At 28.6% G+C, this 12,718-nt stretch overlaps 1 protein-coding gene across 1 annotated transcript; it reads right to left on the bottom strand.

Annotated features, from left to right (window-relative positions):
- Nucleotides 1-3,897: 3,897 nt before the first annotated feature.
- LOC129222110 (lipoyltransferase 1, mitochondrial-like) lies at nucleotides 3,898-12,461 on the bottom strand. The gene is made up of 4 exons (XM_054856553.1): nucleotides 11,832-12,461; nucleotides 10,064-10,171; nucleotides 9,465-9,593; nucleotides 3,898-7,991 (listed from the first exon to the last, which is right to left on the bottom strand). Exons 1-4 carry the CDS (start codon nucleotides 12,372-12,374, stop codon nucleotides 7,581-7,583), a joined length of 1,191 nt encoding a protein of 396 aa, XP_054712528.1. The 5' UTR covers nucleotides 12,375-12,461; the 3' UTR covers nucleotides 3,898-7,580.
- Between the last annotated feature and the right edge of the window lie 257 nt (nucleotides 12,462-12,718).

The following is a 12,718-nucleotide window of genomic DNA, read 5'->3' as shown; positions in this document are numbered from 1 at the left end:
TTGGTAATTTCCTATTACATAGATGTAGCTGTGAGATGTTTGCTCTTATGAGCGAAAGAACTTCATTTGTGAAATTATTAAGTTCCTGGATTCAAGGTTCCTTTTTAAAAGTAATATTTATTCAGAAACATATCTATGTTGTGATAAACTTGTGGAGGAAAAAAAATAGTCAAATATTTTTGGAGAAGTATCCCAATTTCATGTGTTTTGTCATTTTACAAACTGTAAGTTCCTATAGTATCGTTGAGTTTTTCTTTCCACAGCTGTTCAAGTTTGGCGATAAAAAGAACTTTGTCAGCCAAGTAATTCGCCAAAGAGTAGACTTTATTTATTTCAAAATTCTTCTATAACCAAGTAAAAATTTATTTTTACTAAATTATTTTATGTATTCAAGAACTTATAAAGGAAGATAGCCATTTATTATGGTCATTTTTCCTTTTTAAAAATTTAACTCAAAAATTAACTGTTTATTTGTGCTCCAAATTTATTCTTCACTTTCAAACATATTCCAAATGCACAAGAACTGTTCACTGTTATAAAATTATATAATATGACTCTTGTTGTTAGGGGAAAAAATCAAAAGCTTGAACTGCATATACTATCAGTACTAGTCATTTTTCAGTGCTTTATGTACTAAATGCAATATAATTTATATAAACTTTCAGAGAAAAGTTTGAAAAATCAAAACTTCATTAGAATATTGTTGATGTCCATTATAACTAGACTGTTGTGTATTTATTTGTGTGATATATTTTTATGTGCCATCTCAAAATATGTTACAATCAATTGCTATTGGTATTTTAAAAACTTTTTTGTGAAGGTATAGTAAAATAACAAAAATTTTACTATGAAATATATTTTAGAAACTTACAAAATTGAAGTTGACGAAGTTATACTATGAAGGTAATTGATAAAAGTATTTTTTATTTAACTGGTTAAGTTACAAAAATAAAAGACTGAAATAAAATAAAATCTTCAAATAAATACCATTAAAATGTATCAAGTTAGTGAATTTGCTGCTGTGGCATTGATTTGAACTGGATTTGGTTTTAAGTTCAAATTCTGGTTTTACATTAAAATTTGAAATATACCACAAAAATGTTAAATTTACTTTTAAGCTTTTTAAAATCAAAAATAGACTGCTAACGAGAAATAAATGCCTCACGTTGCAAAATATATAGCTAAAAAAAGATTTAAAAAATTAAAATATATTTATAGCTAAACATTTTGGCTAATTGACAAAATGGCTAAACATTAGAGAATTATATATAGAGCTATTTCACTAAAAAGTTTTGTTGAAAGTTTAGCACAAGTTATAAAACGTTAATCATGAAAATTCTGTTGAACATAATAAATTAATCAAATGTTTGATTATTAATTTTTTACATTTAGTGATTATTTCCTTAAGCTTCAGTGTAAAAAATAATTTCTTAAAATAAAAATTGCTACTTAACTATTATAATTGTTGCCAAATCCATAATAGCAAGGTTGATTTAGCGCAAAGTTTGGTGACTGCTAAAAGCAGATCAGAAATGCTCACTAATGAAGATTTTACTTGTTTGATGGCTTTTTTCATTTAACTAATGGCTAACTTTACATTTTTAATAGACAATTTAATATATCTTTTAGAAATTACACCAAAAACTCTTATTGCTGAAAATTTTAAAAAATGTTTGCTCCAAATTTAGCAACTTTTGAAGTCATGCCAAAAGTTCTCTTTACCAAAAGCTTTTAAATGATTCGATCCATGTTAGCAACTTTTGACAAAAAAAATAAATAAACAAAATAAAAGCAGAAGATTTCCAAAATACCTTTTGGAATTAGGTGGCATTCATGGTCGGCGGTATAATATGCAAGTAAAAAATTAAACAAATAAAATAATAGAAGTAGTCAAAAAAACTTAGCCATTGTTTAGGAGCTTATCATCAAAATCTAAATGAATTTACTAAATTTGAATAAAAAAAAACTAATAATAAAAGCCTAATCCTAATAAAAATTTGCAAGTTTTTGCTTTTTGCTTAAATAAGGATGACTCCCTAGAATTTGTTCAAAATTTTCAAATGTGAGAAGCTATAACAATATTAGTATCAACGAAATGTTTAGAAAAGTTGTTACTAATAATTTAAATGAACTAGTCGTAATATTTCTCCCAGTAAACTTTTGCCACAAACCAATTTTTATTGCTATTGGTAATTTTATTTATACAATAATAACTCATAATGTTTCAAAAGTTTCTGATACTCAAATAGTGTATACATATCAGTTGCAAAAGGATTAAGTACCTTAACAGAAAATTTTTATTTTAAAACTAATATTAAAACAAAGTTCATTATTACATGTTTTAATTTTAATTTAATAATGTCACTGCATTACTGCATTAATTTAAAGTATCAAAATCAAAACCAAAAATAACAATGTACATAGAATGTTACTTTTTTTTCCTCACATTGCATGTGTGCCACATTAAAAAAAAAGTCACAAGGGTAAACATATGATATTAATACTAAATAATTACTATTCTTATAACTGTTCATGTTCCACAGTAAAAATCAGTTACTAAGTGATCTAAAAGAGGATCTCAGGGAGGCAAAAATTATTCCTCTATAAGGATCATAGTGATTTGTTAGAATTTCAAATTGTTTCTCTCAAAAAATATGTTTCTTATACTTTAAAATGTTATAATATTTGTATGCATCAGAATTTTATAATTCATACGTGTTGTCAAACTTTTACAAAAAAAAAAAAAAAAAAAAAAATTAAAGAACAAAAGTATCATGCTTTTGAGCTGAAAAAAAAGTTATATGTGAAATAATAATATATTAATAATTTTGTTAACAGTAGAAACTTTAAAAATGGAATTTTTAATAGAATTTGACACAACTAGGAACATAAATCCCAGGAATAATGCAAAAAGATTTCTTTCAGTTACTGAATTGATGGCTTTGTTGCTCTACATATATGTAAACAGTAAAGTTGCATAGCTTAGGTGAAAGTTTTATACTATAAATTTAAAGAATTTCTTCAAAAATAAAAAGGTGGAAAGCTGATTTTATTTCTGAAATTGGATTAATTAAAACTATTGATTGTGGATATGCAATCATAAACCTCATAAGTGTTTCAAACCTTAATAAAATTCTCTTTCCAAAAACTAATTATTATTACTGTTTCATTATAGTCAATTAGAATAGAAAAAAAACTTAGATACATGTTTTTACACACACATAAACACCAATATGTACTGCATAAATCAGCTTTCTTTAACTGACTAAGATTCAACTGCTATTAGTTACGTAACATAATAAAATGTTTGTTTTTCAACAGGAAATATTCTTGAACTAAAAAATACAGAACCTATTTCCTGTTGTGATAATATTCTCTGCATTTTGAGTTTTTAGTTTTATTGAAAATTTTGTTATAAAAGAAAGCAATCTTCATTCGCCAGTACTGTATTTTGTGAATAACTCTGAATGGTTCAAATTTGAAAAAGTGTTACAATGAATGCTAAAATACTGTAGCAATATGTTAGTTTCTTACTGATTTCTGTTTGAAGTTTATGCTTGTGTATATTGTAAAATAAAAATATTTGTCCAAAATTATTGAATTTTCAAAAATTTTATATTTTACTTGACACAACAACCATGTTGCAGCTTTGAGTCAAATTTCACATCAATTTAAAAAAATATTTGAAAAAAAAAAATGACTTGCAAGCTGGCAAGGCAACTATATTTTAGCAAGTAGTTTAAGAATATTAGACTAAAGTTTGTCAATTGATTCTTAAAACTCACTAAATGTGTAGGAAATCAAGAATAAATATAAGATACTTTTTAAGCTAAAAAGAATTTTTTTTTAAAATCATTTTTCATGTTTCTACAATGAAAAACTTAGATTTTTGACAAATAACTTTTATTGTAACAACATTTTACACACAATAAAATTTTAAACAGAAGAATTTAAGATTCAAATATTTTAAAACAATTTCAGATTTGTCAACTGTTCTGCGGTTAACTGATACTACTTTTATTGCAACATATTTCTGAATAGTTTTTGTGAACAAGTCCATTTATCATAACTAAAGCTGAGAACAAGCAACTTTTAAAATGTCAGCAAATTATTTTAGAAGAATTTGCAATTTTTATCAAAAGCAAAAACATTTTTGTTTATATTTCATAACATGGCAGACAGTTTTACACATAATAAACAATTTCAATTAAAATATTTGTTTAATTTGCTTTAAATGTTAAACAAGCAGAGAATAACAACGGAACCAAAGCATTTCAAAAACATTTATCTGAGTAGAAAATTAAAAACTTAATTTGTGGCAGCCAATGTATCAATGAAAATAGTAATTCTGAAATAGTGTTAACCATTTAAAAGCAGGAAAAATAAATATTTTGTATAAAATTTGACATTTTTACAGCAGATGAAATATGTTTGCATCAACTTTAGCATTTTTATGAGAAAACAAAATGCAACGATAACCAACTTAATGTATGCCAATCGCGTTAGACAACAGAGAGAATATCTGATGGGCTGGCATCAAACACACAACCCTCCAGTTATAAGTTCAAGGCCATACTGATAAGGCTGCCACGTCCTTTTAGGCCTCCCAACAATCTATAAGGCATTTCATTCCTGCCCGTTTAGCAAAAAAATCAGTACACAAGATGGTTGTCTACCGGATGGTTACAAGTGATGTACCAAAAGCAAGGAGGATGTAAATAATAAAACAAAGTACAGCAAAACCTGTAAAGTTAACCACCTGCCTATGTTGACCGCTTTTGTCGGGAACGGAATTGGACCTATTTTGTATAATAAAGGAAAACCTCTGTAACTTGACCACCTGTCTATTTTGACCACTAATGCACATCAATTTGGTTTGTAGTATTGTAAAAAACCCTTTGTTAGTTGACCACTTGGTTTATTTTTTTAAACTTAATCAAGCAAATTATTTTATTTTATTATCATTATTTTTTATAGCTTTCCAAGAATAATTTTGATGCCAGACCAGCATTTTACCAACTAAATAAACCAGCAGCAAAAAGCTTTCTCTGTTCAACGAAAACAGGTGTCAGTAGAAAAGTACCAAGTCTTTTCTTCCAGTTTCAATATTTTGTGGCAACACTTGAATTGTGCTAAACAGAAAAAAGTTACTTATTTCTGGTGCAAGGGATTAAGAGATAGAACTTTTCCAACTGCCTTTATGAACTAGAAGAATCCAACTTGTTGCTCTTTGTGTTATAAATTTTATATAAAATGGCTTCAAAAAGAAAGTTCAACTTGAGATTGATAAAAAGTATAAAATATTAAAATTAATTGAAAAGGGAGAAAGTCATAGAAAATTAGCTGACACATATAGAATTTCTAAAAGTACAGTGTCTAATTTAGTAAAAAATGAGGGGAAAAAAACAAAAATATTTGAATAACATTTTAAATTATTATTTCAAAGTAAAGTTAAACAATAAAAGTGAGTAGAACAGAAAAAGTAAGTGTCAATTAGTCAAAAAATGAATACATGGTGCAAGAAATGACAAAAAATTAAAAAAAAATCATTACCACCTTTTATAAGTTGATCACCTGTCTAAGTTGACCACCAAAGTACTGCACCGCAAGTGATCAACTTACACAGGTTTCACTGTATTGGGATTCAAAGTGAAAAGAAGAATATAAAGAAAATATCGATAAATTAACTTTCTTAGAAAAGTAAAACTAAATACAAACACAAATGTGACGACCAGCAACAGGCTCTGGGCCCAGCTAGGCTGGTCCTAGTCAATTAATTAGTCCCCAATGAAGATCAATGGCCCTCTTAAAGCTATCCACTCCCTTGCTTATTACCGCCTCTTCCGGTAAGCTATTCCAAGTGCCCATGACCCTGCTAAAGTAGTAGTTTTTAATGATTTCCAAGTTAGCCTGAGATTTAAATAGGATAAAACAATGACCCCTTGTCCTGCTTTCCCCGCAAAAATTTAATCCATTTACATCTTTTATTTTGATAAATTTAAATAACTGAATCATGTCCCCTCTGACTCTCCTTTGCTCCAGTCTATACATAAAGATGAAAAAGGTGAAGGAAAGCTTTTTATTGGACAAGAATGTACTTTAAATGCATTAATTTAGAAATAAATATGGCAAATAAAATTTGAATTGAAGCAAGAACTCTGATAAAAGAAAAAAAAAAGAACCTGTCGATAGTCAAACTATAGGAGGGAAAAAAGCTTATGTTCCAATATGAAAGTCTAAAGCAAGCTACTTCAAAATAGAGAAAAACTTTCTTTCTTTTTAAAAATAATTTTGACAAATAATGAATGTTGTTGTTGTCTTGTTTATGAATAAATAATAATAAAAAATCTCTGAATGTCCATAAAGCAAGTTTGGCAATTTTTTTTGCATCAGGACCATAAAAAAGTTTTTCGGGTGATAAAAGATCTTAGTTCTTGAAAAGGGTAGCTGAGATGACTTGACAGCTGAAGAAATGTGCAGTGGAGTTAATTTAGAGCAAATGGAGCATAATAATACATGATTAAGAAAATAAATTTGTTAAGGTAAAACCTGAGGTGAGGTGAAAGATCTTTATTTTAAGAATATTTGCTTTTATTCAAGACATTGAAATAAACTTATAATAGGGGAGAGTGTTGTACTTTGAGACACTTTTCATATTTCTATTTATAACGTCTTATAATGTTAGATAATTATTATCTAACATTAAATGTGTTTAAAAGACTACATAAGACTATAACATTGTTCCAGGTTTCGAAACATATCTTAATTATTAAGATCCATGCATATGTTGTACCTTGGAACATGTCCTAAGGTACAGAATGTTTGACTGTCCCAAGGTACAATTACCACGTTGTTTAAGAAAATCAAAATGATGGTCAATCAGGATGCACTATCATTAATTTCTCATAAGCAAAATATTTAAAGTACTACTCTTTTATAACAAAATAAAATTCAGTTGATTAAATTTACAAATACAAAGACAGAAAATGAATTAAAAATGAGGTAAATATTTACTTTGGGGTCATGAACTTTTCTTTCTCTCACAAAATCGTTAATTTTACTCATTTGATGCTGATTTTTACTATGGCACCATTTAGTGGTGAAGGTTAGTATCAAAGATTACAAAAACATGGCTACTAAAAATAGATTCTTAGAAATTAGCAGTGTCCCCAAAAATAAATAATATTGCAAAGACAAGTTCTAGCAAATGTTCTAAAAAGTACATTTCATGAGGTGAAAATCATAAGATATTGCTAAAAGAGAAAATATTTAATGTTTCTATAAATAAGATTCACCACAATCTGAGTTTCTAATGCAAAGTAATTCATACTACTTGTCAAATTTAAAAGTCTTGATTAAAAAGCATGAATAAAACTAATCTAAATTTATTTTGAGCATAAAGCATTAAATATAATGGATATTTGGAAGAACAGCTTCTGACAATTTTTTATAATTTTGAACATGAAACTTTAACCCACATTTTCATCCAATTTTACAGTTGAGAATATATTTTTGAGCCAATAAAGTTACAGCTAAATTGTAATAGAAGTGACATTTGTCAGCTATAATTATAAATAATTTCACCTATACAGGTCTGAAATCATTTGTTTTATGCAACTGATAATGAATTTTAGTAGCACTTCATCTGCAACAGTTGCATTTTTAAAGGAAATATTAAGTTTAGGTACAAAACGAGACCCAAGAATACTACACCTTAAGGAGTTAAAACTTTGTAATTCTAAAACTTGAGGCATCAGGAAAATATCCTCAATAACGCCTTTCTTTACAGAGAGGTTAATTTGTAATTCAGAAGGTAACTGCTTCAGTTGCCATTGGGAAAATGAAAAACATAATGGAAATGATTTTGTTATTGTAAATTGGGGCGTATGTCCAAAGCACCACTGCCAGCTTTTCAGTTTTTCTTGGATGGGTTTCAATCCGGGACAATTATCTTCATTTATGTCCAAATCGAAGATATCTTCGCATTGTACCTGTAAGAAAAGTGCACTTAATAATTAATTTTATTTTTAACATTTACATTTTCAATTTTTTAATTGAAACAAAGGAAAGCAAGTGGAGTTTTTATTGTTTCAAGCACAACACATTCGAAGTCCAAACCCTTACCCATCTTCCTTCTATTTCCTATGTTAAGTTTTATTTTTTTTTACATTAAGGGTGATTTTGTAAAATTTACTGCAAGTTTAGTACTGAGAAAATATTTATTTGCAGTTTATTGTTTAGAAAAAAAGATAGATACCAAAGGTTACATAAAACAGTTTTAGGCTCTTTGGCAACAGCAGAGGAAGGACATGGTGGAGGATTGGGAACCTTCCCCGAAAATTTTGTAGATTGAAGTCTTACAAACCCAGTTTTAGTCAATCTTTAGTGGCATTAAAAGGAAGTTGAGGGAAAGGTTTCAGGATCCACCTCTGGATAGTTTGTAAAAATAACAACCAAAATTCAGTTTTTTGCAATTTTATTTTGGTTAAGGGAAAGGTGGCCTGGAGTTCCTTTTCCAATATTTCTTCGATGTTGAAAGTAGTTTTTGGTTATTGATACAGTGACATCAAATTTTGTTCCTCAATTCTTCTCCTCGGAAATTTTTCGAAATTGAAGTTTTAAAAACATATCTTTGGTGATTGGGAACCTTAACGGAACAGGAAATATTTAAGGGCTCTCTCGGTAAAATTTTCAGATTTAAAGCTCTAAACTAAGGAGAGCTTAGGATCTTAAAAACCAACGAAACATTGTTGACGACGTTGAAAACGAGCTAAAAGGAGAGCTTTGATGACGTTAGGAGAATAGTCTCAATTTAGGAGCTATTGAACTTTTTTGACATTGAAGTTTTTGAAATGCAATTTTAAGCTATAATGTTCATGTTCAGAGAAAGGATGGGGGACTCTCACTTGGAAATTACGAAACTTAAATTGAACTTATTATTATCATTATTATTTTTGATATTTACATTTTTCATTTTCTTAATTGAAACAGTGAGAAACAAAGAGATGCAAGTAATGTTTTGAGAAAAACACATTGAAATTCTAAACTATAACCCATCTTCACAACGCATTTCAATCATCTGGCTCAAAAATTGTTTGACTGTATGGGTGTTTGTTTTACATAGCCTGAATGGCCTAAGAGGAACATTCAAGCTATGCAAAATAAACAACATACAAGCAGTGAAAAATTCTCTATTGGTGAATCCTGCTGTAAATATTGAGGTTCAAAGCGTTGCAGTGGAGAAAAGAAAAAGCATAGATAATCCTCAGCAACCTATAATCCGAACCTCAATAATTTTACACTTAGTAATGTTACATTAGAATATCCACAGATAGCATATGCAGGAAAATACAGTAAGTCAAAAATCATGCAAATTCTGCATATCACAATTAATATCTTAATCCCTGTTTCTACAACTGCAAACATGATAGTTTTTTAATGAATCAAAATGTTCTCATACTCACATTATAATTCTTTTTATATTCTTTGGTAACTGCTTTTATCATTCGAGAAATATCTATATCTGGGCACAATAACTTCAAATTTTTTACTTTGGCACGTACACTTTGGGTTGATTTGCTTTCAACCTTAGGCTAGAAATCAGAAAAACAAAACATCTTTTGAATAAGAAATAAATACATTTGTGCTGAAAAGCTAAAATTAAATTAAAAAATGTCAAAAAACCAAATTTACAAATTTCAAGGCACATGTTTGTGGTTACAAAGAATCCCGTTTTCATTGGAAAAAAAAGATTTTGGTGCAAAGACATATTAAACAAAAAGCACACATCTTTCAGGATTACAAGGAACTCTTTTCCTGATGAAAAGATTTAATGTAATTATCATATGGATGTAAAGACAACCAACAAAAGCAGTCGGATGGCTTAATATCCTATAAACTCAAATCTCTTTGCATTGATAAAAGGAGTCCTTGTAACTCTAAGTATGTGTCTGCAAAATTTTCAAATTTATGATTTTTTTTAAAAATTCAATTATTCAATAGTTTATTTTTTTTTTTTTTAAATGGCTTAAACACCATTTTAAGCATTTTATTGCTAACATACCAACTCTCGATGTAATGCTTGCTTCAACTTGACTTCGTCTACACTTATCAAGACAGTACAGTGATGATATGCATTAGTACGACCTAATTTTGATGCAGTGCCAGAAATATGAAATATTAAGGAAGAAGTTATTTTTATACATAAGAAACAAAATGTAACATAACATTTTACAGAGCAATATATAAGGGAAAAGGGGGCACATGAACATTTTTTTTTTTCATTTCTTAATTTTTCAGAAAATATTTTCAATTTCTCACAGAAAAAGGGTCCCCATGATTTAACAGTCTTTTCTTTGTGCCATGGGATTTTTTCAGACTTTTTAAAAAATTATTTCTATACTTGATGGAATTTTAAAAAATGTCTTCAATTGTTCACATGTGCCCCTATAGAGGGGCAGATGTGAACAAGATTGGGGCACATGTGAACACGATTGAAAAATGCAGGATGAGCATCATATTTTAACGAAAAACATAATGAAGCATATACGTATATACTATAATTACATTCAAGAGCTTGTAATCTATATTCTGTCAGTTTGAATTGTAGTAGCTGTCAATAAGAAAATATTTTTTCTGAATTATAGAACTCTGCTCAATGTCAAATTTTAATATTTCATATCATGTTCTAATCCATGGATTGACAAGAAAAAAATCTTGTAAGACAAAACAATACAAAGAATATTTTATTATGTTAAGTATCTTTTTGTTGTGTAGTGCGTTTAAGCTTTTTTTAGAATATGATGATGAATTTTAAAAATTTTCTAAACTTCAGTTTTAGTCAAAGGAAAACATTTTGTCTTTATTTTCCTTGTAAATATTATGAACTACTAAATAATAAAATAAATAATTAATAATAAATTTACAAACTGATTGCAGCAAAATAATAATTATATATCTCTTCATCTCTTTTAACACTTAGAATAAGCCTATACTAATATTTATATTTGCGGAGAGGATATGGGAGCTGTTCACATGTATAGTCTTTTCTTTGTGCCAAGGAAGATTTAAAAAAAAAAATTATTTCTATACTTTATGGAGTTTTTAAAAAAGTCTTCAATTGTTCCTATGTGCCACTATAGAGGGGCAGATGTGAACAAGATTGGGGCACATGTGAACACATGTGCCCCAACCTACATGTTGCGTTCACAAGTGCCCCAGACATCTACCTTTGAACTATTTTTCAAATATAAAGAATTTTTAATTTAAATACAAAATTTAAACACTTGCATAAATTTACGTGAATTATCATATTACGGTTTGCAATAATTAAATTTAGCTTTTTATTAAGTTTAAAATATGTTTTTAGACAAAAAAAAAAAAAAAAAAAAAACCTGATAAAATTACATCAGCATCTGCTAAAACACAGAAGCTGTCACCACAGGAACATTAACTGGCTCTTTGCTCTGAAAGTTTGGATAAAAAGTAGGGCTGTTACTGCTGTTACTTGAGAATGTTTTAAGTTTTTTTGCTGGACGAAAAGTAGACGTCTTAGTAAAACATACCATGTTCACATGTGCCCCCTTTTCCCTTATGTTTAGTGTCGAGGCCCACCATTTTGAAATTTTTCAGGAGGGAAGGCCAATCCAAATTATATCAAAACACAACAAAAACCACACCCATTTACAGATAAATACATTAATTATCTATAAATGGGTACACCAGGTCGACCAGAATTTAAAAATACACTCTGCACTGGTTTGTTAACGAAGTAAAAAAAGGGTAGCTTGAAGATTTTTAGTTGTGAGGCTTTTAACATAATAAAAGGATACTTTGTAATCTTCATTAAGTAAAATATCATCCCGTTGAGAAATGTGTAGATCCAACAGCCAATGGTCACGAATTGCATCACATATTATTTGCAAATTGTTTTTGCGATCGTATTTGCTACGAGGAGTGAAAAAAGAACAATTTAAATTGCCATAATCGTGATAAACCGTTCCGCCTCCACTATTTCTTCTGGCAATACTAATTCCGCTAGCTTCACAAAAATCTAAAGAACATTCTAACCATGGATTTTGATGGCGACCTAATACTACTGCAGGTCCATTATACCACATTAAAAGAATAAAAATATCTCTTTTTGTCAAATCACATTTTGTATATAACCAATCTTCAAAAGCTAAATTTTCATAAATATCACGAGATTTTGAAATAATAATTGTATTGCGGTTGATATTTAGCAAGTCCTTTTTCACTTTCTGTTGTTTGAACCAGCTTAGCATACGCATTTCTGTTCTATGTGAAATCAAAGAGTAAAAATGTTTCATTCTACAAGTAAATTTTACCATGTCATGAGAAATTAAGGATTTCATTCTCAAGATCAAGAAAAAAGTGAAGGAGACAGAGAAGACATAACTTATACATTATTATACGTCCATTGCTTTTTTCAGATCGTACATTTCTTCAATTAACCAAAATATAAAGTAAATTTGACTTTATGTCCTTAAAATTTGACTTGCAAAACCAACACCGCGCCCCCATGCAAATGTAAACATGTTAAAAAAGCAGTTAAAATGTTTTGCGTTCGTTTATTGACCGGTAGAGGTCGGCGAACGCAGCCCGAATGAGATTTTAAAATTCAGAATGCAGAGTTTTAAATGAAATATTTAAATCTATATAATATAATATTAAAATATTAAATATTTAAATATTAAAA

This window comes from Uloborus diversus, chromosome 5, assembly GCF_026930045.1.
Source record: "Uloborus diversus isolate 005 chromosome 5, Udiv.v.3.1, whole genome shotgun sequence".
NCBI lineage: Eukaryota > Metazoa > Arthropoda > Arachnida > Araneae > Uloboridae > Uloborus > Uloborus diversus.
The sequence above is the reverse complement of the archived record's forward strand: the minus strand, read 5'-3'. Positions and strand labels throughout refer to the sequence as shown.

Coding starts and splice junctions, on each gene's coding strand:
- LOC129222110 (XM_054856553.1), bottom strand. CDS start 12,374: ATGAAATCCTTAATTTCTCATGACATGGTAAAATTTACTTGTAGAATG. Junction 10,172..11,831: donor TACTTAATGAAGATTACAAA/GTATCCTTTTAT, acceptor TTAATATTTCAT/ATTTCTGGCACTGCATCAAA. Junction 7,992..9,464: donor AATATAAAAAGAATTATAAT/GTGAGTATGAGA, acceptor CTTTTCTTACAG/GTACAATGCGAAGATATCTT.